Source organism: Micrasema longulum, unplaced genomic scaffold, assembly GCF_059751315.1.
Source record: "Micrasema longulum isolate JH-2025_06_02 unplaced genomic scaffold, ASM5975131v1 h1tg002045l, whole genome shotgun sequence".
NCBI classification, from domain to species: Eukaryota; Metazoa; Arthropoda; class Insecta; order Trichoptera; family Brachycentridae; genus Micrasema; species Micrasema longulum.
Window position 1 is genome coordinate 520,806 of NW_028279213.1, and position 27,562 is coordinate 548,367.

The 27,562-nt window shown below is 31.9% G+C and overlaps 1 protein-coding gene across 1 annotated transcript; it reads right to left on the reverse strand.

Moving 5' to 3' along the window:
- Positions 1-10,394: 10,394 nt before the first annotated feature.
- On the reverse strand, positions 10,395-27,386 carry trbd (ubiquitin thioesterase trabid; the record flags this gene model as incomplete). Its single annotated transcript, XM_088239027.1, has 10 exons — positions 10,395-12,179; positions 13,331-13,479; positions 14,913-15,021; positions 16,903-17,047; positions 17,727-17,971; positions 18,712-18,853; positions 20,799-20,927; positions 23,647-23,843; positions 25,921-26,068; positions 27,273-27,386. Coding segments are annotated over 10 exons (1,463 nt in total), but the record flags the coding sequence as incomplete, so codon positions are not given.
- Positions 27,387-27,562: the final 176 nt, after the last annotated feature.

Consider the following 27,562-nt stretch of genomic DNA (forward strand, 5'->3'; position numbering starts at 1 on the left):
GTTTAAAATAGTTGAAAGGATCCAATAGCAATTAAATATTTTGTTGACTAAAATCCAAGATTTTTTAAAAGAGTAAGATCTATGATTAAAGTGATTTTTTATAAAGATAGACCACCCCTTTTTAAGTTTTTTGTGGATTAAATTTTGTAAATACATTTTTATATGACAATGGTCGGTCACATGGCCCCGGGACAATTGTATAATAAATATATATATATTTTTTAAAACATAAGGTGGAGGGAGAGGAATAAAAATTCACACTTGATAACATTGTTTTATTAAGTAGGCATGAAAATGTCATTTCAATACTTGCATCTATAATAAAGCTGCCTCGGTGTTAAAGAAAACAGCTAAGGACATAGGAAATTAAACAAAATTTGTGAATTATTACAAAAATATTTTGAAACTTTCTACATTTATTACGTTAATAGTTCTCATTTACTTATCATTACTAACTACCGATTCCAAACATTATAATAAAGTGAACATTAAAAAAGACATTTTAAAAATAGGTATGTATTGTTAACATTTGAAGCAATAGCAATTTTTTTATTACTAAAAGCAAATCACAAGAGCTCCTTTTGTGGTTAGATGTAATCTTTTCACAGATCAATTATTATTTCTTTATTTGGGACTGAAACAATGCTTCTTATAGGAGTAAGAACGTACATACATATTTCAATCCTACATATCAATAAGCAAAAAAGGAATACTATCAAATATTATTATTTTACGATAATAATACCATTTACTGACAACTATAAACCATTTAAATATTGACACTGATAATTTCAGCCTCGATAAAAATATTTAACTTATTGTGCAATATAAAAAAATGTAGAAGAGTTCCATTTGGAAAATGAAATAGTCATAGATAATTTTTAAAACATCTATGTACCACAAACAACAAATATTATTTGGAAAATGATTGACTAGCTAGTGGTACATTATGTTTTAGGGCAATATTATAATATTATGCATTGTTCTCATGTGCAACATACATTAAAAAGAGATTCGAATACAAAGAATTGTCGCATATCGGAAATAAAGTAATAAAATGCAGAATTTATGATTGAATGATAAACAATTTTGCAGTCAAACGTTACATAATTGTTTTGTAAATAAACGTAATACATAATTAAATGTCAATTTGCAAGAATTCTGTAGGTCATTATTTTAATTCCGGGGTACAATAGTTTAAAAAATGTAGTTTTCAAAAAACAGTGGTATGAAAATACTATTTTAATTTAGACAAGGAAATTATGTGCCTATGTATCCCATTCAAAAACTTTTCTCTGTGTAAAAAAACTAAATTAAAATTTTAAAATGCCTTCCTCGGCACGGATTTTCCTAGTGTGTCATACATTGTTAATTCAATTACATATTGTACTTTTGTGAAGTATGAAATAAATAAAATTCAGAATGCAAACTAGATAAAGGACACAGAAAAAAAGGGCTCTTTTCATTTTTGAGTTCTTTTAATGCCATTTTTTTCTCCTGAATAATAATGGTATTTTTAAAACGATAAAAATCGGACCTCTTGCCTCTTAAATTGTAGAAAAAAAAATGGGGTCATGGCAAAAACGGGCTCATTGTATGAGAAATCGCACAAAAAGGGCACATTGCATCATACACTTGACAACAATGACCCGATGATGAGTTTTGACACTAGTTTTTTCTTTCTTGTAAATAATATTCTTTGTCGATGTGCCTGTTTTTTCCATGTGTCCTTCAAATGGTTTTACTTTGTAACATAGTAAAATTGTTATTCTGATATATTAATTATGCTCAGTTTGAGTTTTACTTTGTTAACTATTGTTACCGGAGTTTCCAATAAAACTGTTATAAAAGCTTAATAACGGATAAAAACATAAGTTAACTAAATATGTTGTCAATATGATCGGTTTATTTGACTTGATAACTCACTACAATAATGGTAGGTTTTAAAGTTTTTCATGAAAATATATCAAGGATTTTTTTTAAATGGCTGCAAGATGCGCCAATAAAAAAAATGACATGAATTAAAGTTTCATGCTTTTGCTAGTGCCCATATATTCAAATAATATTATTTTAACCACATTTTTTTGCACACTTACATTTAAATTTGTGAATATTATTTCATAGCTTTATTCTTGGATTATTCTGAGATTTTATTGTTTTTAATTACTTTGTTGTAATTCTCAAATTAATATTGTTATTTAGTAAATGATGTTTGCTGGTTCAAATTAAAATAGCAAAAAAACAATATGTTTTAGTGTTGCCAAATATTTTCTGCGAACCACATGTCAAGTATTATTTTAAGAATAAATTAATAAAACACAAAACCAAAAAAAAAACACTATTGTTTGTAATCAAACGCCATATTTACATATAACTGAGAGTGAAAATATAAAAATATTCTAATACATAAGTGCACAGTATAATATACCCACTCCCAATGTAAAATAAATAAGCAAAAAATTAAGAGTTAACATTTTTTAACTAATAAATTAAGTGCGTAAAAAGATTATTTAATAACTCTAAGAAAATAAATAGATTTGCAAAGAATGTATTACATATTAATGTTTTTTTATTTACATAGTTATACAACAAAATGTTGAATTGAGAATTAAAAAATAACATTTTTTAAATATTAAGCCCAGTTTGCACCCAATAAAAATGGATGAAAGAAAAAAATACAAATAAAGCAATATTTTGAAAAAAAAAAAAAAACAAACAATTGACAGATACTTCATCAGAGATGAAAAATTAATTCTGGAGAATCTCGTCAATAAAGGTTCTCTTTTACTTCACAAAAACCAAAAGTTGGAAGTTTATGGATGCTAAAATATAGACAAAATGTTGAACGTTACAGCGATTTAAGTAATAGCAAGCAACCTCAGACACGAATTTCTACAAAGAAATTTGATTTGTGTCGTTAATACTATATATAAGCTATATAGATAAATAATTAAATATAGCAGAAAACACAAAATCCATTGAATCTTTCATAACAATGAAAATTGGAAGCAATAAAACCAGGCTTAAATTTATTCAAAATAATACCAGACAACCCCATACAATGTTATTTATTTTCCATTAAAAACGATATAAGAAGAAGTGGTATATTTCAGGTAAGTATGTTTCTAATTAACATGATACTTTTGTTTGGGGTGTCAATTTTGTTATGAAAAAAAAAAAGTTTAAATTTAAAATCTAAACAATTGAATACATACGGTTCGATAATGACAGTTTAATTTGAAATTTGCAACTCAACATTTTCTTGCAAATGACATAAACTTGCTGCTACATTATATCCAACATTTTTGTAAGCTTTCCACCATATACATCCTATCACATTCAAAATTATTAACACATTCAATAATCAACTGCATTCTCCACTTTTTCTCAAAAATTCTTATAATTATAGTTTGATTTTTCTAAAACAACAGTCCCCTGACATTTTGGCAACTATGTTTTTTATGAGGAATAACCTACTTACCCTCTATTTTAGAGGCTTGTCGGCAGGTGGGAAAGAGAGGTTATCAAAGATAGTTATGAAAAATACACCACACTACCGAGACCAATTGAGAAACAATCTTTCTTGCCTCTGGCCGGAATCGAATCTGTGACACCAGTTTCACCGTTGGCCGTCTAACCAATTGCGCTACGGTACCTGCCTAAATTAATTATATTATTGATTGGATTCAAATTTAGAACAATTGACTATGATTTGTTATAGTTTTATTTGATAGTGATGTGAACATTTTTGTTGTAATATTTAATCGATATTTTCAATCTCTTGAAATGACTTACATCTCTTATTAAAAAAAAATAAAAAAATAAAGTTGTATTTTGCTACAACAGGCCTAAATCATATGATTTTTATAAATGATAGAAAACAGAATAATAAACAATATATACATATGTGTAAAAAAAATAAATTATAAATATCTAATATCTTGTCTTTTGCTTAATGTAACATGACATAACAGAAACATTTGCAAAGGGATTTTTTGGGAGTTTTCAACGAGTTTAAAAGATATTGCGAAAGCAATGAAAATGGTTACAGTTTATTCCACTGTATTTATGTATCACTCGTCTGTTATTTTTATAACAAATCATTGCTAGTTATAAACAAAAATTAAGACTTAGATTTTCACAGAATAGTAAAGATATACACATACATTTGAAATTCAAACTGAGTTTTAACCTAACACCCCCATGTTGAATTATTGAATGTGTTATTATTAACTAACAGCAAATCTAGCACTTTAAAACTAATACAACATTATTTTAATCTCACTACTAAAACAAACAAAATATAACGGGGCAAATCGGTAATTCATAATTGGCGTATTCTAATATTATTATTTGAGCAAGGAAATTTAAATCAAAGGATATGGTGCATAATTATGGGATATTGGAAAGCAGTCCTGACTATATCTAGTACAGGTTGTTCACTTCATTGTACATTAAATCTTTTAAGCGGATTTTAAATTATTGGTCACCATAGTGGAATGGACAAGTCTGAAACCACCCTGCTAAAAATGAACTTTTTGTTAGGGTTGAGGTGGAATTGCGGAGAGATAAAGCTTCCAGAGGTAGCTTGATGATTGTTTCATTTTCCTTCTCTCATGCAACCTATTTTGTCGATTTTGACAAGAACACAAGTATTCGAGTGAAACTTTTTTTAAATATTAATTTCATTTTATTAATTTAAGTTAGATGCATGATAATACAGCTAGATTCATTAAAGACAGCATATTGGCTTCAATATTTCATATGCAAAACAAATAAATACCATAACCCTCGATTGAAATATCCCCGAATTGGTCAATACGAAATATATTAAACATCAGAAGAGATCATAGCGGTAAATACACCAGGTTGTATTGAAATGTTTCATTTTCATTAATTTATAGAGGTTTATCATAAAAGGGGTATATAAAAATAAGCACACCTTTATGGGAGATTACGCGAAAAAAATGTGTGTGTAATAGACAATCTATTTTATTCTAACAAACAAAAATATAGTATTTTAACGTAGATTTAATAGTACAAATTATAGACCGATCATTGTTATTGGACATTCAAGTTTTTAAATTACGCTAACAGAGAATTGGTAATATTGATTATTTATTTATCTATAATTTTGTACACCAATTGGGGTTTCATAAAACATATTATAAGGTCTGTACTTCTGTCATACGCAAAAATATATAAAAAAATAGTGAAATATGAGGTAATGTTCAACGAGAAATTTCAATCAATTTGATAAATGGCAATGAAAACGAAAAACTACGTTTTTTAAGCAATAACAGAATATCTAGAGATTTATAAGCAAAAACTCAGTGTAGATATGACGCACACAGGTTTTATGCTTTAGGAACAATTGAAATACTGTGTATTTACTAACAATTATTTACAGTTTTTTTTAAATTTGAATAAAGTTAATAAATACTAAAAAGTGTCATATTTCAAAATGACTATGATGACTTTGGCAAATAACTGCCCTTTTGTTTATACAGTGCAGTCAACTTGTGCTTTTTGATGATGATTTTAAATTCGTGTCCAATATATTTTTCAAGTAGACTGTAGTGTTTCAGTCCATTGAATAGTATTTTCGACTGTCCCGCATTTTGTCCTTGATTTTTTAAGGTGGTAGTGTTGTCTGGTATTATATTTGTGTACATCAGCATTTTTAACTGTAATGTCATCGTCTTATAAGTTTACCGATGCAATTAATTTTGTGTAAAAATTTTACTGTCTCAGTTCTTCGTCAAGCATTTTATGTGAACTGGCGAAAAGGGATCAACACTATCAATAAGATGTACCAATTGAATTGGTCATATTTTGCACCTCGATATTCTGCCGCATACTATTTTGAAAGGAACAGTAAAAGGCACAAACCAAAGAGAATGCCTCAAAAGTATCTCTTGATTAAAATTAAAGGAGATATGAAGTACATGTAGATGAGGATAAAAACTAAAATAATTACACCTTATTTCATTTCCCTTTCTGAAATGATATTAGATATAATATTTTTTATGTCTTCGTATAGTATGTTTTGGAATCGGTAAACACAAAAAGTCAGTGAGTGGTTATATACAATGATTTACTAACATTCAATGTTTGACCACAGAGGGAATGCTTTGAATATATAATAATAGATACACCGCAATTAGTAAACGATTGCAGTGCCCTATGCCCTATGCACCATTGGGTGTGGTTAAGGGATGAAGACAATTATTATGCGTATGATAAACCATTAGACAACAATACACAGATTTAATTGTAAAATTCAATGCCTTGATGCGAGTCTTGGGTATCTTCTATAGAGGCTATTCTTTAGTAATTTTAGATGTCCCACAAAATTAAATGTTAAAAAAAAGGTGATACAAATTATGTCTTTTGTAATTAAGACGATGATGCCTAGTAAAAGAGACCAATAAAAAATAGGTAAATGTAATTAATTTAGATATAATAAATTTAATAAACAAAAACAATAAATGTCCAATAACATGATGACCGTTGATAACATGCGTATAGTTAAACAGACACGTTACTAGCACGTAATAGTTGGCATTTCAATTGGTGGGTATTTGCTTTGATGAGGAAGTTTAGTGCACTGGGAAATCAGATATAAAAATGTTTTATTATGTGCGGTAAAAATTGAGCATTAAATTGTACAGCGAAGTTTATTTAAAATGTATGAAAAAAAATTTATAAAAATTATTTAAATAAAAACAAACTACTTTAAACAATGTCACTAGTTCTTCCGAATCAACATACGATAGAGCAGGGGTGCTCAAAAGGTCGATCGCGAGTGCTTTTTGAGTTGATCTAGAGAAAAAATATCCGTGCATATGCGGAAAACTAATATCTATGGCACGATACACCCTACCTAGACGACAATCCTGCATCACACATACTTGCAGCCTCTCAGAGTCGATCGATTGTAGTCTAACAGTATTGATGTAGATCGCCAGCAGTTCAAGTTTGAGCATCCCTGTGATAGTGCTGTGATAGATTCCTGGTTTACAGGAAGCCAGTTCACCAATCAGCAGAACATACCAAAGAGAACTTGTGAAGTAACACATGGAGCAATTACAAAACTTAAAAAATTATGGCGCTGATAACACGATTAATAAATAAAAATATTTTTTTAAAACCCCCGGGCTTTTTCATTCTTTAACAGACTTTCGTCATGATCATGAGATAATACTTAAAATAAAATGTAACTGTGAAAAATAAAACAGATGTATAATTTCGTTAGTAGATTCAATCTGATTTATTTAGTAAATAGATAGCATTCTGTGTCTGTGTGTAAAATAAAACCTGAACCCTGGACAAGTGTTTTCGACTTGATGGCTGCTTTCAGGTAAAAATCCTGAATAAGGGAATGTCTCATGAAGTGGTTGCCCCGTTTGCCTACCATTCTTGAGGTCCTGGGTTAAATTCCTGACAGGGTGGACATCAAGGATGATTAGATAATGAGTTATATTTTTTTTTTCCACAATACATAAATAATAACACTGACAGCCAGTATCATACCCATGGTGAGGAGATAATTAGAAATAGAACAAACAAACCATCACGCCGTTTCCCCGTAAGGGTAGGCAGAGAGGATAGAACGCCACAACACTCTATCTTTGCATACAGATCTCGCTTCCTCTACATTCATACATCTTCTCATGCACGCGCGCCGATTATGGCTGTTCAACGTGTATATCGATAACTGCATGAAAGAACTGAAAGGCTTAAGAATGGGAGCAAAAATGGGTGATTTAAAAGTCAATTGTCTTTTGTATGCTGACGATGCTGTACTCCTTGCTAATAACAAAGAGGAACTGCAATTCTTGGTAACAAAGGTCTACGATGTATGCAAGAGAAGCGATTTGCTGATGAATGTCGATAAATCGAATGTGATGGTTTTTGAAAGAAATGAAAGTATGACTAAATGTGAAATCACTGTGAATGGAGTTATACTAAAACAAGTAGAGGAATTTGTGTATCTGGGAAGTATGTTCACTAGGGATGGAATGACTGAGAAAGATATAGAAAGGAGGGTGAGTGCCGGGAACAGAGTGAACGGTGCACTTAAATCGACCTTGGCAAATAAATGGTTGTCACAAGAGGCAAAATTGGCAGAAATAGAACTAAGGAAATAATTATGTATATCTCATATTATAATGTTTACACGGGTATTATTTATTTGACAATAATGAGGAAGTTCAGTTTTTTTAATTTTTTTTATTATTTGTTAATAGAATATTAAACTAAGCCAAAATTTTTATTTTTATATTTCGTATTATCAGCGCTATGATTTTTAAAAATTTTGTGTTTCTGAAATAACTCCGCGTGTGACGTCAGAGGTTGTTCTATGACAGTTCTTCCTATTAGTTCGTTTACGGTGACCGAACCAGATATCCTTCAAAGCTCTCATATCATTGGATGGTTCATATGAACCAGTGATGTCATTCAAAGTAGTGCGTTTTTATTAAAATATTTTTTTTTTTTTTTTTTGTACATTTTTAAGAAATTTTACTTTACAATTTATTGCTCTAATTTTTATCGCGCGCTAGAAAACATTTCTTGTATCCAATTTCCCGTAGGGCTGAAGTTCCGCATTGTAGTCTGCGTTACTTTACGGGTTGTTTAACCCATTACGTAATGCAGACTGCAAATATAAGCTATAAGTTATGAATAGAAAGCAGATAGCTGCTAAACTGCCGATATGTACAGAAAATTAGATCCATATTATCCGCAGAAGCCGTATTTGGCAAGCGAATTGCCCTATTGATGGGTGAATTCTGACTTGCATTTGTACGGCTTCTGGGTGCGTAAAACAGTGCATTCGTAAGCAACGTAATATGTATTTGCTAAATCTGAGACGAAGCTAGTAACGAGTCTATTTATTATACGTCAGTGATAATGTGGTTCAAATATTCAACGTTGTGGATGTGAATATTGTGTGAGAAAAAATATCTTTAACACTTAATATTTTTATATTGACTACTTTTTCTATAATTTACAAGTTCTATCGAAGAATATAGCAAAGATTCTTGGCAAGATTTCCATAGATAAATTCTAGCCAACGATAGCTAGGCAATCTATGAATCTAGCCAGGATTGGCTGAGTTAAAATTTCTCTTTAAGTATAAGGCTTTGATATTAGAATATTCTAACCAGTTGAATACTCTGGCAATTTTAATATAATATTTAAGAAATCAAGCTACATTTAATCACATATTTATTAATTACAACTACCAAAGGAAAAATATTAAAAAATATTATGCATTTTAAAAATTAAATATCATAGTTACGATTGATAACCTTATTTAAAATTCTGAGAAAATTACAAAGGTGATGGTCGGGATCTGAAATGCAAGTCCATCCGAATTTATTAATATTTGAAGAATTTGGAGTTTTAGTTATAAGGCAATTATATCTAGTAGAACTCCGTTTATCCGAACTCCAGTCAAACGGATTGCCAAATATCCGGATCGTTATCAGGGAATAAAAAATAAAGGAGACTTAAAGGCTGGCACGACACGAAGCCGCATGCCATCCCCACCCCCCGACAGGCCAATCAAGAACCCTGCGTTAAAACAATCAATGACTCCTGAGTTAAAAATTATGTTTTGATAGATAACTATATTTTGTGCATTTAACTCAGTGGTACCACACATAACTCATGGCATTTTAATTTTTTTTTAATTATAAGTTTAAAAACCGGTTAGGGTCTATAAGGTACATAAGGTCAATTCATGTTATGTCTCCTCTGGGCCCCGATTACAATGGAAAGTTAACATTTATCTTAAATTTTATCTACAAAGTAAAATCAAGTTTTCTGTATGAAAAGCAGGATATGCATACAATATTTTATTCTAAACATGTTCAATTATAAGTAACCGACGAAGATACTTATGTTCATGCAAATTTACTAATTTTTGTACACAAATATCGTTTTTTCTTTATGGACAGTCGAAGATAACTCTGTTAACTTTCCATTGTAATCGGGGCCTGGTTAGTATAGTCATCATGTGCTTTTTAATGTTGATTTTGAATTTGTCTCCAATATAATTTTTCAAGTGCTCAGGTAAGTCATTGTAGTGTTTAAGCTCATTGTATGACATTTTCGACTGTCCTGCATTTGTCATTGCTGTTATAATGTGGTAGTGCTGTTGTCTGGTAATATATTTGTGTATGTCAGCATTTTAGGTTAAACAAAAATAGCAAAATTGTATTGCAAAACAGGTTTTGTTTTCTCCACCCGCTAAATCGACTTGTAGGGATATAATAGATAAAAGACCACCAACATTTAAGTATTCAATAAAGCACTTAAAAGATATTATCTTCTACTAACTGGTCTCGTATATCGGAAATTAATTTCTTAATGTCAGTTTTGAATTTGTTTTTCTTTTTAGAGATTTTGCAATTGGGTCAGATCATTACTTATGCAAATTTCTACTACATCACTCTAAACATATTGTAGAAAATAGGAATCGAGTAGTGAAAGCGGGTAATTGAATCTAGGACTCTTTTTATTTTATAAAATTATATGTTGGGATTTATTTTTAAAAAATAAAGAGAAATATTTGCCTACCCAAATATTTTAATTTTGAGGTTCATTTTCAACATGTTGCAAATGACTCATTATTAAAAAATAAGAATCTGATTCTGATAGGTCGGGATTTGAACCTCAGACCTCTGATCCGTGAGTCCTCGACACTAGCGCTAGACAGGTGGACCTGACACGGAAAAACTTAAAGGATTTGGCAGTCGACAGAGATGTCTGGATGCTTTTGACGCTATATATTTTTACTAGAATACTGTATTTTTTTTCTTGTACAAGGTTATCAAATCTTAACAAGGATAAACTCTGTACCTCAGAGGGAGACGGATGCAAATCCAAACGTCAAATGTTTAACAAGAGCCTAAAGAATCTACTTTCTCTAAGTGATTTCTAATCATTTGTAGCATTTATTTGTATTTTCAGTATCTTAATACATTGATTCTTTCATAATAAGACTTAAATTTCTTCAAAATCAATGGACATGATCATAAACTGGATACGAAAATCGAAATGTCATTTCATCAAATTCTGGATTTGCATCCGTCTGCCTCTGAGGTACATATAGTGTAATTATAATTTTAATCGGTTGCATCTTCATTTTAAATTAACTTACGGTATATAATCTTTTCATTTGGTGTTATGTAATTAAAAACATTTTACGATTGACATTTAATAATAATATATCCAATTATTCAATTCAGGTACACGCTGAAAAACAAGACGTTGCTTTTGAGCCGTCTTTAAAAAGTTGAAATGAGAGAACGGTGCAATATAGAAATAAGTGAAGTACATACTAAAATAAGCGTAAATCTACTGAAAGATGGCCAAACATGATATGTCTCTTTTTATAAATTTTGAAAGAGCAATTTTAAAGTTTAATGGGCTCTTAAAAATCGGAATTTTAATTTACAAGCCTAATTCTATTGACAGTAGATGCATTGAACATTTGTTTATACAAGATATTTTTTTTCACCATAGCATGTTTACACAAAATGCTGAAGAATCCAGAAATACATATACGCACCTTATTTCTTTCATAAATTAATTTTAATGAAGAAACGGAATGTTACATGTTGTATAAATAAAAGGATTAACAATGCAAATGTTGATAAAACAATATAAAAAAAAAACAGATATCATATTTCAGCCATCTTCCAACTGATATAAACTCTATACTATTTAAAGTCGTACAATGTTTGAGTGAAATCAGATGATAATTTTTTACATTTAACGTAAAAGAGAAAACTATATCGACGATTTATTTTCAGTAAATCACTAACTTGAATTCGATAATTCAGCACCATTGAAAACATATTGAACTAAAAAATGGTTTTAGAATGAGTTAAATAAAATATTATTTATATTGTTAGAAAATAAGATTTGCGTGTTATACATTATATTGACCATCAGGTCATCTTTTCCTTTACATTATAACTCTTTTATATCTTTGTACAACAAACATCACGGTTATATTTCTTTGAAGAAAATATTACGATTAAGAATTCATGAAACATTATTTCTGATAAAGCTTGTATCATTCTTCGTCTGTTTCCCCGTCGCTAGAGAACTCCTGGACTTGGGTGGACAATCTCGGAGGAAAGGGACCGGTTGTTTGTTGCCTGAAAAAAAAAAAAACTAAATTATTTATTTATTTATTTTATTTATTTATTTATTTAAATCTTAAAATAGGGCACACATATCATACATATTGTTATGTGTGTTCTAATAATAACATTACAAATATTTTTAATTTATAAATTGTTTATCACATATGTCTTGACCATTATTTTAAATTTTGATATGTTTTTTTCTTCATAAATATTTTTTTTCATTTCGTAATACTTTTTAATTGCTTTAAATAAAATTGAATTTTGTGACTTTGCCTTTTTCCTAAATGGAAGTCTAATTTTGTTCTTTTCTCTAGTATTGTGATTGTGTTCATGCTGGTTCCGATCAATTTTTTTCCAAAATTCTGTTTTTTTATTAGAGTTTATAATTTTATGAACAAATATCATTGTATTGTAAAATATTCTTTGTTTATATGTTAATAATTTCATTTCATTTACCATCGACTTTACCCTCGTATATCTGTTTTTTTTCAAAATGATTCTAAAGGCTTTATTTTGTAATACAGTTAGTTTATCTATGTTTTCTTTGTTTGATAAAAATAAAATGCTACTACAGTAGTTAACGTGTGGTTCAATAATTATTCATTCATTAATGATTCTGATTTTTATTCTTAGAGGTGGGGGTCAGTGCTATGCAAAATCCTGACGTCACTGCGACCTGTGAAGATCGATTGCGTTGGGTCCATGGGAATAGTTCTCGCCCTCCGAGCCCAGTCGTGCTATTCTGAACATACGCAAGATTAAAGTGTTTTCTACGGCCGCGAGAGCGTTTGGAATATCACCCCAGGTTTACCTGCCTCACTAGGTAACCCCAAATCGACGAAGGAATTACACTTTTTTTCAGTTGAGTCAGTGGATATTCAACCAACACTTTTATAAATTAAATATCTTCCACCAACTGCTCCGATGGGTCCATAATACACCTTTTTATTTTTTGATTCCCTTAGCTTCTGTGGCAGGCCGTTGAAGACTCTCGGTCCTATGTACAGGTGACTTCGCTGTCCGTACGCCATGAGCATTATCTCAGAACGGTTTGTTTTGAAATGTCTGACTAAAGAGTAGGATGATTAACAAAACGTATCTGGTACAGATTTATCTCACACATGCCATTTATTGGGGAGGATGGGTGAGGTGTTGCTTACGCGATTCTCCTATAGTGGTTCAGCCACTCCTCGAGCATCTGCGCCACCAGCAGCGGCCTGTTGCGTGTCCTTTGCCGGGCGACCAGAAGCCCGCCTCCCGTGCTACAGGTGAGCATCCATTGCTGCATTATTGCCTCTTCGTGGCCCAGCTAAAACACACATAAAATTATGCACATAATTATTTTTTTCACCGACCATTTCAATTTTATGCGGATGCTTATACACCGGAAGCTCTTTTTACACAGTTTGAAATAACACAGTAGAAAAACTAAATTTAAAAAAAAAATTTACATCATTTTAACAATGCGTTTAACAAAGGCTTCCATGGTGTAGCTGTCAAGACGCTTAACTCACACACAGAAGGTTCCGGGTTCGATTCCCAGTGAGAACACAAAAATTGAATATGATTTCTCAAGCCTGGGTGTTCTGTGATGTAATTCACCACTGTAATTGGGCCTCCTGGCCTGTTGTGGTGCAAAAAATAATAATTATTATATTCATTATTCGAAAGCCCTACTATCAGCTATCCTCAAAACTCAAAGAACATTTGCGAGGAAATAAATTTTTAGACGACAATGAGGTCATGTGCTGTGTTGATGAGTGGTCAGACAAATGTTCTGCCAGGAAGCTATAAAAATTTTGAAACTGAGTCCAGGGGGACTAAGTACAAAAATAAGATGCAGAAACTTTTTCTCATGGGTGGAGTACATAAAGCAACCCTCATATTGCGACAGGTCACATTAAGTTAATTCTTGACCTCCAAGATAAGGTCTTCGAAGGGCTGGGCTACTGAGTGGAGGACGAGTCCTCTCATATCCATTGCTAAATTGCCTCCTTCAAGCCCAGGTACTAGAGGTATCGGTCTATTATGTAGGGAGCAGGTGATCTAACATCTTCAGGGCTAGTATTCCAAACACAATTATAGCGCATTTTTACGTACTATTAACGCGTTATATTGGATTTAATTACACACTTGATTTATTTTGGATTTTTTTGAGCTATTTATATATTCGTAATAAGGGTTTGCTTTTCGTTTTATCTCCACATATGATTGGCTTAGAGGTCATATTGTGTTCAAATCAAAATCGTGCAAATATAACTACTCTAGTGCCACAATCTATGGAAAAAATATGTGAATGCGTGTTAATGAAGAAAAGTCAGACCGCATTTTACCCCGAGCCTTCTAAAATTATGACACTTAACTCATGCTTAACGCGAATTTAGTCATTCTTTAATCGTCAGCCGTGTTTTGATGTGAGCTTGACATTTAATTCGAAACCAAAATAAATTACAAAAATGACAAAATTTTGTTTCAACTTTCATATTTCATTAAATTATAAACTTTATTTGTACGAATAATTCCCAATCAGCAAAAGTGCTGGTATGAGGGGATATAATTTATTATGACACAATAGTATTGATAAAAAGTCGATTAAATAACATCACATATCACTAACACGGGCTGTAAGAACTGTTTTATTCAGATGTACTAAATATGCGTTATAGGGCGCTGTAAATGCGTTCGGAATACCAGCCCAGGTTTAACGAGTGGTCATAATATGTTATACGATGATATGTATACCTCTTCGCAGTTGAGAAAATGTATGGGAAGAAGTTTCCCCTCTGAATCTGTTAGAGGAAGGAATATCTCATCCTGTCCATCATCGTCATCTTCTCTCGTATTACCAGATCTGAACATAAAAATACAAAAAAAGATTAGATATTTTCAATAACTATTTGATATAAACAATAATACTAGCCTTGAGATAAAAGTATCTCTTTTTATTTGTTTCCATAAGTGTGACAACTAAAAAAAACTGACCTTTGAGTTAGCGTAGCTAGGTTCCTAACGTTTTATTATGCTTTTTTTTTAAAATCACAGCTTCTATATTTGGTCTAATTACCGCTTATATGACCAAAGAGACTACGGCATTTGATTGTGGCTGTGAAAGCAGGTGTGTCTTGTGCATCACATTTTGTATTGTGATAGTTTTTATGGACTTTCATAACTCTATTACCAGAGGTAAGAAAAAAATTGTTCCATTAAGCATTGTGAATTTTTTTCATAACTCTTTAATTAAAACCAATATAAGAATCAAGTAAAAAAAAAACTGTACGATTTGAAATATGATGGTTTTTAATATCTTTAAACTAGAACTTGAAAATGAACATCAGAAGTTCATTTATTTTTTTAATATATTTTATTTAGTTTTAATGTTTTTTAAGCAATACCAAAATATCAAGAGATTCAAAAGCAAAAACTCAGTGTAGATATGACATACAGGTTTTATACTTTAGAAACAATCGACATGCTGTGTTTTTCTTCTTCTTTTCTACATCTGCTCCTAAGTGGAGCATGTGGACACCATCAGTTGCCTTCAGGAGACTATCGCCACAGCCAACACTCTCAATCAATCGAGCGACCCTTAGTTCCGCCGAATAAAGTTTTTTTGACTTATGATTAATAACAGTTTTTTTTAATTTACATAAAGTTGATAAATACTAAAAAGTGTCATATCTCAAAATACGACTTATGCAAAAAACTGCCTCTTTGCTTATGACCCCAAGATACACATACAGTACTAATTTTTAATATTCAGTCTGTTCTTTTGTATGTACACTTACATTGACTTACATATGAGGGTATTAGAAGCAAACTTAGATATCTCCACCAAAAACGGAAAATTCGTTATTGATGCCAAAATAAACTATACATAAAAACCTACCTACCTAAATAATTGCGTAATTCAAAACCGTTTCTAAACCTCGCAAAAACAGATTTCAGACACCGCAAACTTAGCATTCTCCATTGAGTTAGTGAAGCATAAATAGAAATCTCACAATAATTTTTTCAAAGTTTTTTGCAAATATCTCAGTAACTCCTTCAATGGAGATTTCTAAGATTGCTTATAATGCCCTCATAAATTGATCACTTATTTTATTTAACGTAGTATTTTATATTAATTTGAAATATATTTAAATTTTACTAATTTTTTATGTTTTCTGGCATTTTTTCAAACAACTTAATTCCCTTGTATGCAGTTTTGGGATGTTGCTTTTGATTTCTTTTCCAGTCATATATTTTTTAATGCTCTTGTTGCATACTAAAAGAGCTTATTATTTTTTTATTCATTTTGGAAATATCTCAGTACTATTCCATGAATAATTTTGCTAATTTCATCAGCAACATTGAATTTGATTCTCTTATCATCTGGCATAATATCTAGAAGCTGAAACGCCTTTTTAATTTGAGTGCGTCTGCCATATCTTAATAATATTATCATTGCTTTGTTTTGTATAGTTTAAAATTTCTTTAGATCTTCCTCGTGACTTAATTATAAAATATTGGAGCAATTAAAATTTGATAAGTATATTTTTCTTCAAAACCTACTTTTCCGAGTTTTGATAATTTCCTAGGGGGGGTGCGGAATTAATTCAATTGTTTTCAGACACACACACTATTATTATTATTTTAATAGCCAAAGGGACTATGTATTAGTAAGCTAAGGAGGCAAAGTGCTCAAAAACTTTGGCAATCAATCAATTTGTGAGTTGGTTGAGTTTTTGTTTACCTGCAAATATATCCAGCTGTATTCCCCGAAGCTTGTGAGTACGGCTCTATGGGCACGAGGGCGGAGAAGTGTCCTCGTGTGTAGCCAAGGCATATGGGTGACTTGGAGCAGAAGGAGGGGTCCCATAAGAGTGGAAGATACACCCCTGATTAACAAAAACAACATTTATATTATTGAGGTTATCAATAATTGGCATTGACTCACAAAATGTTATTTTAATTATATTTTAAAAAAACTAACCATTAGGTGTTTCTCGGTCAGGGTAGGCAGAGAGAATAGAATGTCATATCACTCTGCCTTTGCATACAGACCTTGCTTCCTCTATTTTCATACGTCTTCCAATTAATCTGACTTTTGACACGTCCATCTATATTATTTATTTGTTGCAACAGCGGGGGAAAACATTTTTGAGAAGGGAATATGGAAGTTTAGGCATTTACAAGGCTTATGACCTGTCATTGCCTGGTTTAAATGGCCGCTTTACACACTGTGTTTTCCCATGTTTAAACATTCACATTTCCTCAACTCTTCCATCTATTGACTTTTGTGAAGTAAAAGAGCAAATATTTACATTTTCAGACCATTTTCTAAAAGTCGCAAATAACTTGTGCTGGATTTGACCCTGGGATCCGTGGGTCCACAATACTACCACCGGACCACAACCCATTTCAGGTGGTATATTTATGTACCACTTTGTACTAAGTGTCCTATAAAGGGCTAAGACTGTCAAGTATTTACATTTATTCTATCATTCAAAATTTCCATTCTTTGTGAACATTCAATTCCATTTTCATTATCCATTAAATATTCCCATTTAGTGTTACCTTGGAAGCATGCGTAGCCCAGTGCTTCCCCCCTGAAGGAGTTGACCACATCCACGGCGTACACGAGAACGGGGCGGCGAACCACGTGCGCAAGCGCCCACACATGCACGTGCGCCAGCGAGCGCCCGGGCTGTGCGGCCGCGTGTAGTGCGCGCGCCCAATCTGCTTCCAGCTGCCGCTCATCTGGCGCGTAGCCCGCGCGCGCCGCCTCCACGCACTCTTGCGAGTGCCAGCGTGAGTAGAAGCTGGAACATAATAAACAATATATTTATTTCAAGGCTTTGAGTCGTAATTCCTTAACAAAAACACAATATTTTATACAATTGGGTGTTTTTTAAAAAAAATTGTTATTGCTCACATCACCCAGTCCAGAGAAGAGCAACTAAAATGGTAGTTTCTCTAAGAAATAAATCATACGAGGATTGCTTAAGGGAGCTCGGGTTAAGTTCACTGGAAGAGCGGAGGCAGCGTGGTGACTTGATTGAAACATTCAAAATCTTAACTGAGCAATATAATGTACCCAAGTTGAAATTTATGTTCACTATGAATGAAAACTGCCATCTCAGAGGTCATTCATTGAAACTAAACACTACCTCCTTCTCATCCAACCCCAGGAAGAACTTCCTGACAAACCGAGTTGTGGAGAAATGGAATGGCCTTCCCGAGAAAGTGATTGGTGCTAGTTCAGTTAATGTATTCAAAAACAGCCTAGATGCACACATCAATTTATAATGTTTAATAACCATGTACACTTGATATACACGCATCAGCTTAATAGCTGCAAGTGTATTATAATTATTATTATTAATAATAAAAATAATAATAATTTAGACTCTTTCTGATGACACTTTAGTTACCTATATGGATCTTTATTTTTAACGATAAATATCGCCATCCCACGAAACAAAGAGCTAGACCCAGCATCCCTAATATCTTTTAATTCCATATTGTGAGATCACAAGTACCAAATTGTTTTGTTACTTACGCTCTTCCAGCATGATGAAGAGTGTCGGCCAGAGCTCTCCGAAGTGTATTATCTCTGTCGAATACTCCCCACGTAGCTTGTAATACGGCGTCTAGTAAACAGTCTCCCGCTGACCTGTTCCACAGCGCGTACAAACGGGAACCTAAAGCAGAATGGAAATCACTTATACAAGCTAACAAATATGTATTTTATTTATTAATCGATGTTTCATGATGAAAAATCATTGTTAATAATATAGAATATGCATTGATCAATGCACTGGTTCAGATCTATATTTCAATCTTCCAGTTTATTAGACAGACATCTCCAAATTACAATCTTATAGATAAATTATGATAAAATTATAAATAAACTTATCAATGAAACTTCTTGGTTTAGTTTTACTTTTTATTATTTTGACCAACAAGCGCTTTCGCCTAAGTAGGCATCTTCAAGGCCGGTGAATTGTTTACAACATTTACTGTTTTTATACTATTCTTAACATATTTTAGAGATAAAATCAAATAAGTATTTTAACAGGGAACAGAAACATAAATATTTACAACTAGTTTGCTAAACAGTTCATTTTTGGGAGTTTTTGGACCGAAATTGGGATTAAGCTTTTATTATTTAAAAGGCGGGACACATGGCGAAATACAACAGAGTGGGAAATACACATTTTAACAGATAAAGTTAGCATAATACTTCATTTTTGGCAGGAAGGTTTACATACCTATAGATAAATGACAAAATATTTTAAGATACATACTTAGATAATACATTGTTAATGGAATGAAGTTATGCATTTTGATGGTTAATTTTATGTTAATTATATTATTTTAGTAGTAAATAATTCAATCAAAAGGAGCGTAGTTATATATTAAATTAATTGTTTAAGTAAAGGAGAGTTCGATAATTCCAATTGCTGGTTAATTATTACTGCATTAAGTTTAATTCTATTAATTTCTAATGATTCTAATTTATCTAATTTTTCCCTTTGTTTTCAAAATGTAGTAATTTAATATTGTTTTCGCTGTCAAAAGTATGGTTAAGCGAGTTTCAGTGTGTTGCAAAATTAGATTTATCATTTTTTAACCTATAGGAGGCAATATGTTCTTTTGAGTCTTATACCACTTTGACCTATTTATGTACCTTCACAATCATTGCACTTTAAACTATACACTCCATTCTTATCTAAGGTTGAGATCTGATCTTTATTATTTTAACAAGATATTGTCCAATTGTTTTTTTATTGTACATAGCTACATTTATTTTATTTTTATCAAATTATCGTAAAATATCATTGGTCAAAATAATAAAAAGTTAAACTAAACCAAGAAGTTTCATTGATAAGTTTATTTTAATTTGATCATAATCATTAACTATGGAGTTTTATCAAGAAATATCATAAAAAAACATCAATCTTATAGATAATGAGAAAAGAACAAACTGTTTAAATCAGGGTTGGAAAATATCAAAATATCCAATATACGTACATCAAAAGGTGATTTGTATGTTATATTAATATTATTCAAGGGAAAGGGATGTTAACCTTACAGTTTAATTGGTAGTTAATATATATTACATAATATTTATTAAACAAGGAAAATTACAAAGGATAAAAGTTACAAAATTCAATCTCTTATCAAATTAACTATTGGAATATCAGTGACCAACGTATCCCAAAGCCATTGAGGAAGTTCAGTAGTTTTTTATAATTTTTATGTATCATATTATCAGCGATATGATTTTTTAAAGTTTTGTAGTTTTGAAATTACCCCGCCTGTGACGTCAAAAGTTCTAGTCAGTGAGTTGGCGCTTTTTGTAAATCGGGAATCTATCGCAACACTATCATTGGTTGATTTTTAAGAACTTGTGACGTAGTTCATTTTATTCATTTAAATAAAATAAATAAAAACTTTATACATGTAATTTAATCAAAATTAAATTTGACACAATTGTACTACACTAAATTTGACTTAATTATGCCCTTTTTTCACTGTTTGGAAAACAGAACATATTGGATTTTTTACTATAAAAAACACTGATTTTCGGCACAGGCTGAAATAAATGTGGTTTGAAAATTAGTAATAATATAATATTCTTACCTAATCGTACTGTTAGCTCTAAACTCCAGTTTATAACACCAGCTTCTCCTTCCAACTGTTGCTGAGCATCACGATCCAGTAATTCTTCGAATAGTTGGTCCTGTATCGCTTGAGGTAGTTCTTCCACATCTAAAAATGCATCATAAGTTTATTAAACCATGTAAAATTGGTAAAAATAGTGTTCTTTGAAAATTCACTATGATTTAGGAAAAAATAAAAAATAAACCATCACACCATTTCCTCGTAGGGGTAGGCAGAGATGATAGAACACCACTTTAATTTGTATTTGCATACAGACTACACTTCCTCTACATTCATACATCTTCTCATGTAGTATTTGCTGTGGCGCCTTATTACTCTGAGGTTCTACATGTCCGAACCAATGCAACTCCTTCCTTTATTTTGTCAATAATGCTTATCTCAGTCTTACATAATGGACAGATCTCGACATTTGACTAACTATCGCACACAGTTTTATCACACATTTGTCTGAAAGATCGTATTTTGTTTCATCCCTTTTCATAAACAATAATATACGCATATTTAGAATAAATTTATTCTGTCTTCCACCAGATGGCTACTCTGAGAAGAAACTCGATTGAAGATGTCCACCTTGAGGTCCCGAGTTCCATTCTTGGGACTTCAAATATTGGAGTGATTCTACACAACAATATTTTATTATTTCTGAACTGGCAACTGAAGCGTAAGACTGATCATCTAGATACACTGCAATTAACAGCCGAAATCTGCTATTGAACACGAAATGTTAGAATAACTCGCTGCCCCTAGTTCTTGTATGTTCAATTGACCATTTTTAGCAAAATTGAGTAATGAATGCCAGTATATTCATTATCTTATTACGCGCCCATGTAGCTAAAGAATGATTATTTTTTCCGTTACTAAATAGTATTTTCAGCATTTTTTGAGTGCCAATCTCCACTTACTGATTTTACTTATTTGACTATAAAAAGAAAAAATGTCTTTTGTAAAATTTGCAAAATAATATATTGAACATACAAGGACTGGGGCAGCGAACTGTCAAATAGCATGTATAGACTCATCTAATCTTCAACAGTCCGACTTTTCGCAAAATATGCACATAATCAATTATACAAAATTTTTCATAATAAGAGTTTTGTATAACATTATTGAGCTCGGAATTTTTAAAGGAAATATTGCATCTACTGATTGAGCGGACACTTCCATCGCCATTGGGTTGTTCCCACATGGATCACTGGGTGTGGATAGGGAAATGACGATGGGAAAGGAAAAATTATAATATTACGTGTTTGCATTTTAATAATTTTCCAAATTTTTTTATTCAATTTCAATTTATTCAATTTTATTTATTCATATACAGGTGTTCTTTAAACCCTGTCACATCCGAAACCACAATGTTCAGTATGGGCAAGAAGACATATTAGCATATTTAAAAAATATTTATAAGGCAGAAAACTTTAAAAAATAAAATATTAAAAAAAACAAATGGTTGCTTACATCTGTAGGGGAGAAGCGAGGAGGGCGTGGCAATGTGGTTGACGGTGTACCAAACTCCCCCCTCCCTTTTCCTCGCTTCTCCCTTGCAGAAGTAAGCAACCATTTGTTTTATTTGTATTTTATTTTTGTTCTATATATTTATTTTAATGTGCCAATACGTCTTCTTGCTCATACTGATCATCGTGGTTTCGGATGTGACAGGGTTTAAAGAACACCCTGTATATGTACATTACAAAATAGAGTATCTTCATTCATACACATAGGAATAATAATAAAAAAATAAAAAATTAGGTATATATAAAAATAAAGTATAATGTGTGTTTGTTCTATAACAATGCAGTTCATTGATGTTTGAGATATGACTACATTCTTGTCCCGTCATTTGGATACTGTCCAAATGAAATACATAACATATTCCAAGAATTTACTTGTAACCGAGGAATTGTTCGTAGTAGACAATAATTATTGGAGCATTTCCAAATGAAACGTGGATCATCGTGCCAATATGTATAGCCTTTACCCAGAAAGCAATAAGGGAAAAATGTTTTTAAATCAGATAGACACAGACGTTGACTTACATACATAAATTTTGATAAATAACAGTTATTTCTTGGAAGCATTAGTCAAATCATGGCCACAGAGCTAAGTTAACTTTCCGCAAAGTCTATAATTTACTTTTTAAAATTTATTTATAAATAATTATGTTGGAAAATAATAACAATCTAATTTAAAATACACATTTGATCACGATATTCACAACCACAATACACGAAATTCAATCAATCTTCGTGTATCTAAATTTCGCTCAACGAAGTTTTCGGAAAAGTTTCTGGGAAATATTGACCAATCCCAATTTAATAAACTCCTCGATGAACTTAAAGGCGAAAAGTCAAACAGCAAATTTAAAAGTGTTGCAATGAAAAAATATTACATAAATCTTTTTGATAATTCATGTAGTGTATGTTTAAAAATCATGCTATAAAGTGTAAATTTCAAGGTTTAATGCAAATTTCTAAGTTTTCATGATTTTTTCAATAAAATCAATTGAAATTTTGCCATTTTTGATTTCAGTGGTAGTAGTTGGATCTCATTTTCAGACACAAAACTGTTCACCTCTGCATGAGAAAAAAACTATTCCAAACCCTTTTAGGAAACCATAGCTTAACAGACTAATTTATATTTACATAGTTGGAAATTCAATTAAATTAATGTAATTATTATTGTTTATTTATTTATATTATTATTGATTTAAAAAATATAAAAAATTCGCGGAGTGAACATTATTACATTTTATTTCTTCGATTTTGAACCTTAAATATTCTAATGAATAACAAAAAGTAGGGAGGCTTACCGGCGGGAAGGCAAAACGTGGTGATATCGTGCATGTATCTGCAGGGGAACCCTTTCTTCTGCAGTATGATGGACGCCACATGCCGTCGGATGGAGCTGGCCAAGTCGGGGGCCACAAAGGAAGGGGCGCGCTTGATCCCTGGACCACCGCCAGATATACGGGACAAGAGGGATGATAGGATATCTTCGTGGTGGAACCTACAAACAAAAAATTTATAAAAATTAATACTACAAAACTGGAACATTTTTTAGAACCGAATGTGTGCCAAGGCGAGTAAATGCGCTCTATGAAACTGTGATCAGAAGGCGTGCCATACTTAAAAGGCGAATTTATGCACTTATTAACTTATGGGAATCCGTTACAATAGATCTACTTAGGTCGCAGTGATGCAGGAGTTTATTTAGCACTGACCGCCATCAGCAAATTTCTTGCATTCAAATCACGTATACAAACAAACTTCTACAAACATCTTTATAAACTTCTTTATGTACATTCTTTATCACTTCCTGAAAATTTGGGTTTTTCCTCTCTCCTCCCCCTTTTCTTCTCTATATGTATGTTTATAATATGTTTATATACCACCGATTTTCTCAAATTAAATGGTTTGGGTAGGTAGGAAAAATGCCCGCCATATTTATGTATGCAAACTGTATATTTATGTAAAGTGTTTAAATAAATAAACAAAAATAGAATAGAATGGTCAAGTGTCCTGAAGAGTTATAGAATTTATAAACCAAAGAGATTGCGGATTTGGTTGACAAGTATTTATGATCTAATTTTAGCATATACCTTTTTTTCCCTTAAAATTGTTCAGTAAAACTGTGTTTATGGCGATTGATACTGCTATAATGATTAGTTACGCAGAAAGCAGCCAGCCAGTCCATAATTTTGATCAAATGAGATATTAGTGTTATCAGATGCGGAAAGGTCAATTCTATGTTCTGCTAAAAACAGCCAGACCGCTTTCATAGAAAACTGTAATGTTCACCTTCTGAAAATCATATTGATCACAAAAATGGCATTTCTCAATTTGCAGAAAACACCCACAGCAATAGAAATTTTTTACGGTGTAGATGCTGATGGGAAGATTAATGCCTTGAGAAGTCTAGTTCTCTTAAATAAATTAAAGTGGATAAATATACAAGTATACCGTAATAAAAAAATATGTTTAAATACAGAACGTCACCTCATACATTTCAAGTTTTAATGGGGTATCATTAAATATTCGATCTGGCTATTTCCAGATCTATTTTTTTAAATATTTATTTGGACCCCTGTATTTAGTAGCCTTACGTGTTATGTACAAGGCTAAGGTTCTCGGAAAAAATCGTTTTTGTTTGTCTTGGAAATGGGATGTTCGATCACTGATTTTGGTTTATTATCTTTATGAGTTCAATCACCATTGTTGCAAAATTCAAGAACAATGGCGCGTGATAACTACTTTTAACTACAGTGTGGATATCTGTTAAGGATATTCCATCTTTCCTGCATTCTGCTTCAAGATTATGGCGTTGCAAACTGAAAAATGGGCACTGAAATAACAGATGTTCGATACTCTGTGAAGAAATATCATCGCATGGACAATAGTCATCATTCCTTAATTTAAACCTATATAGATAACTTCTCATAGCTCCGTGTCCGGTAAAAATTTGAGTCGTTTCAAAAGTACTTTGGTGATGATGACGGAAGTTTGCTGCATCGGCCAGCGTTGGGAAAAACATTTTAGAGATTTTACCTGTAGAAGAAGCGCGGTAATGATCCTCCCAACACTGCTGCGTATTTTGTTTTATACAGCGAATCTAGCAGATCTATTAAATTTGGGTGCTATTTTTCGAACATAATCTGCACTTTGTGGAGGGAGTGACGATGAATACAGAAACTACTACAAATACGGGGGAAAAATGTTATCGAATATTAAGAATATGGGGCCCATTTTTAGGCAGTTGAAAAAAAAACTGTGCTTGAAAATGGAAATCGAGTTTTGGTAAAGCGGGGCTCAAACCTAATGCTTTTGATTAGCAAGTCCACGACACTAATGGGGGGCCAAAACCTAGATCACTGTTACGTTTTTGTCAATTAGGTTGCTTTATTTGATGTAAAAATTATGAAATTTCTCGATGCAGCTGGCCTGAGAAGAACTTCGAGAAGTTTCGTCATACAGTAAAATACTGATATTGTTATCTCGTAAAAGAAAACATTTTTTGGATTAAGAGCGGCACTAAGCTTCAAAGGACCGAGCAATTTTAAACAAGCATATGATCTGAATACACAGACCTTATGGCCAGATGGATGAGCGTGTAACCGGCGTCGAAGGCGGACGCCCTGTTAAGGAGGCTGACTTCGGAAGCAGTCAGTTGTCTTGTAGGATCGCCACCACTAGATAAATACTGCTCCACTGGTACCATGTCCCCATCTACCACACCTGCAGTACAAGAAAATACAACCCGATTAACATATTTAGTAAATTAACAAAATGGCCGTTTTTTATCTACATGTCGACAATAAAAATGCTAAGTGACTGATGCACCACTTTTGATGCTCTAATCTCACAATTTTAAGCTCCACTGTATGATCTAACACTCATGGATATTGGAAGTAAATTTACAAGATTATATCAAAAATCGTCCTGTACAACGTTTGTAAAATCAAGGAATTTTATATCACACAAAATTGGACTTAATTTAAACCAATAGAACCTGGTTTTTATGTTACTAATTTTTACATTTTCCTGCCTTTTGCGCCAAAATGTTTAGGTTCCATTTTTTCCATACATTCTCATTCAAATATCCCCCCAATCAACGTTTTTCATAACACCGGTTTTACGTTGAAAATTTTTCGAACTCATTCGATCTGTCAAATGACGCCGAGCATTTGACAGATTGAATGAGTTTCCGCTGAGTGAGTCATGAGTTTTCGTGAGCCGCTGCGTTTGCCCAAAATGGTGAATAAAATCAAGGTAAATAAAAAAATGTGCAAATAGTTGTCTCAAACTAAATTCAAAGTAGGTTCAGTGTAATTACCATTTTGTTTAAGTGTCTTATTTGACATTTTACAAAATTGATACATGCGGTTGACGCATCATGAAGAATAAAGTCTTTACATCAATAAATTACGATGCAGAAAGTTTAAAAATTTGGTAATAAAAATATTATTTGAAGTTATAAACATAATTTGGAAAGAAGATTGATTAAACAGTTATCATTAAAGTGTGAAACTGTTTTGCCGCCGGTGTAAAAGCCAGTAAATGACATAAATAAATAAAAAAACACACTGTAGTATTGAATGAAAAAATACAAAATATTTTTAATGAAATCATAGGTAAACATGAATAATCCCCAATTATGACCGTTTTTACAAATTTTCTGCAGTTTTTCATTTCCTCACTTTAGCTTTTTTCTCAGTTTAAATTTTTTTTGCTCCCTTGATAAACGTAAAACAGGTGTTACTGTAATAAGGTCGTAAAAGTTGTGACTAACGGCCAACAATATATTTCAAATAAGTGACTAAATAAACAATGACATATTTCTGCAGGTGAAACCCGTAACTGAGGTCATGAACGGACCTAAATACTATATTACTAGGTGGGAAAAGATTATAAATGATTTGTTTATGAAACTTTTAATTACCCAAGCAGGCTTGTAACCAGGCCCAATCGGTTTGTCTGTGTCTTTTGAGTCTTCGATTATTTGTTGCCTCCAGATCGTGAATCGGACTCTTCTGCCCGCATATTTCATTTGATCCTAGAAATATTAAAATCAGCGGTCACATAACACATGAAAAAATTAAAGTTTGTTAGTGAATATTGTCGGTGGAAGTTGATTGGAATTTATTATAGAAATAAAGACGAGTGATAATTAAATCATCAAATTTAAAATAACAAGTGACGACTTGTCTTGAGACTTGTCAAATTTGTGGA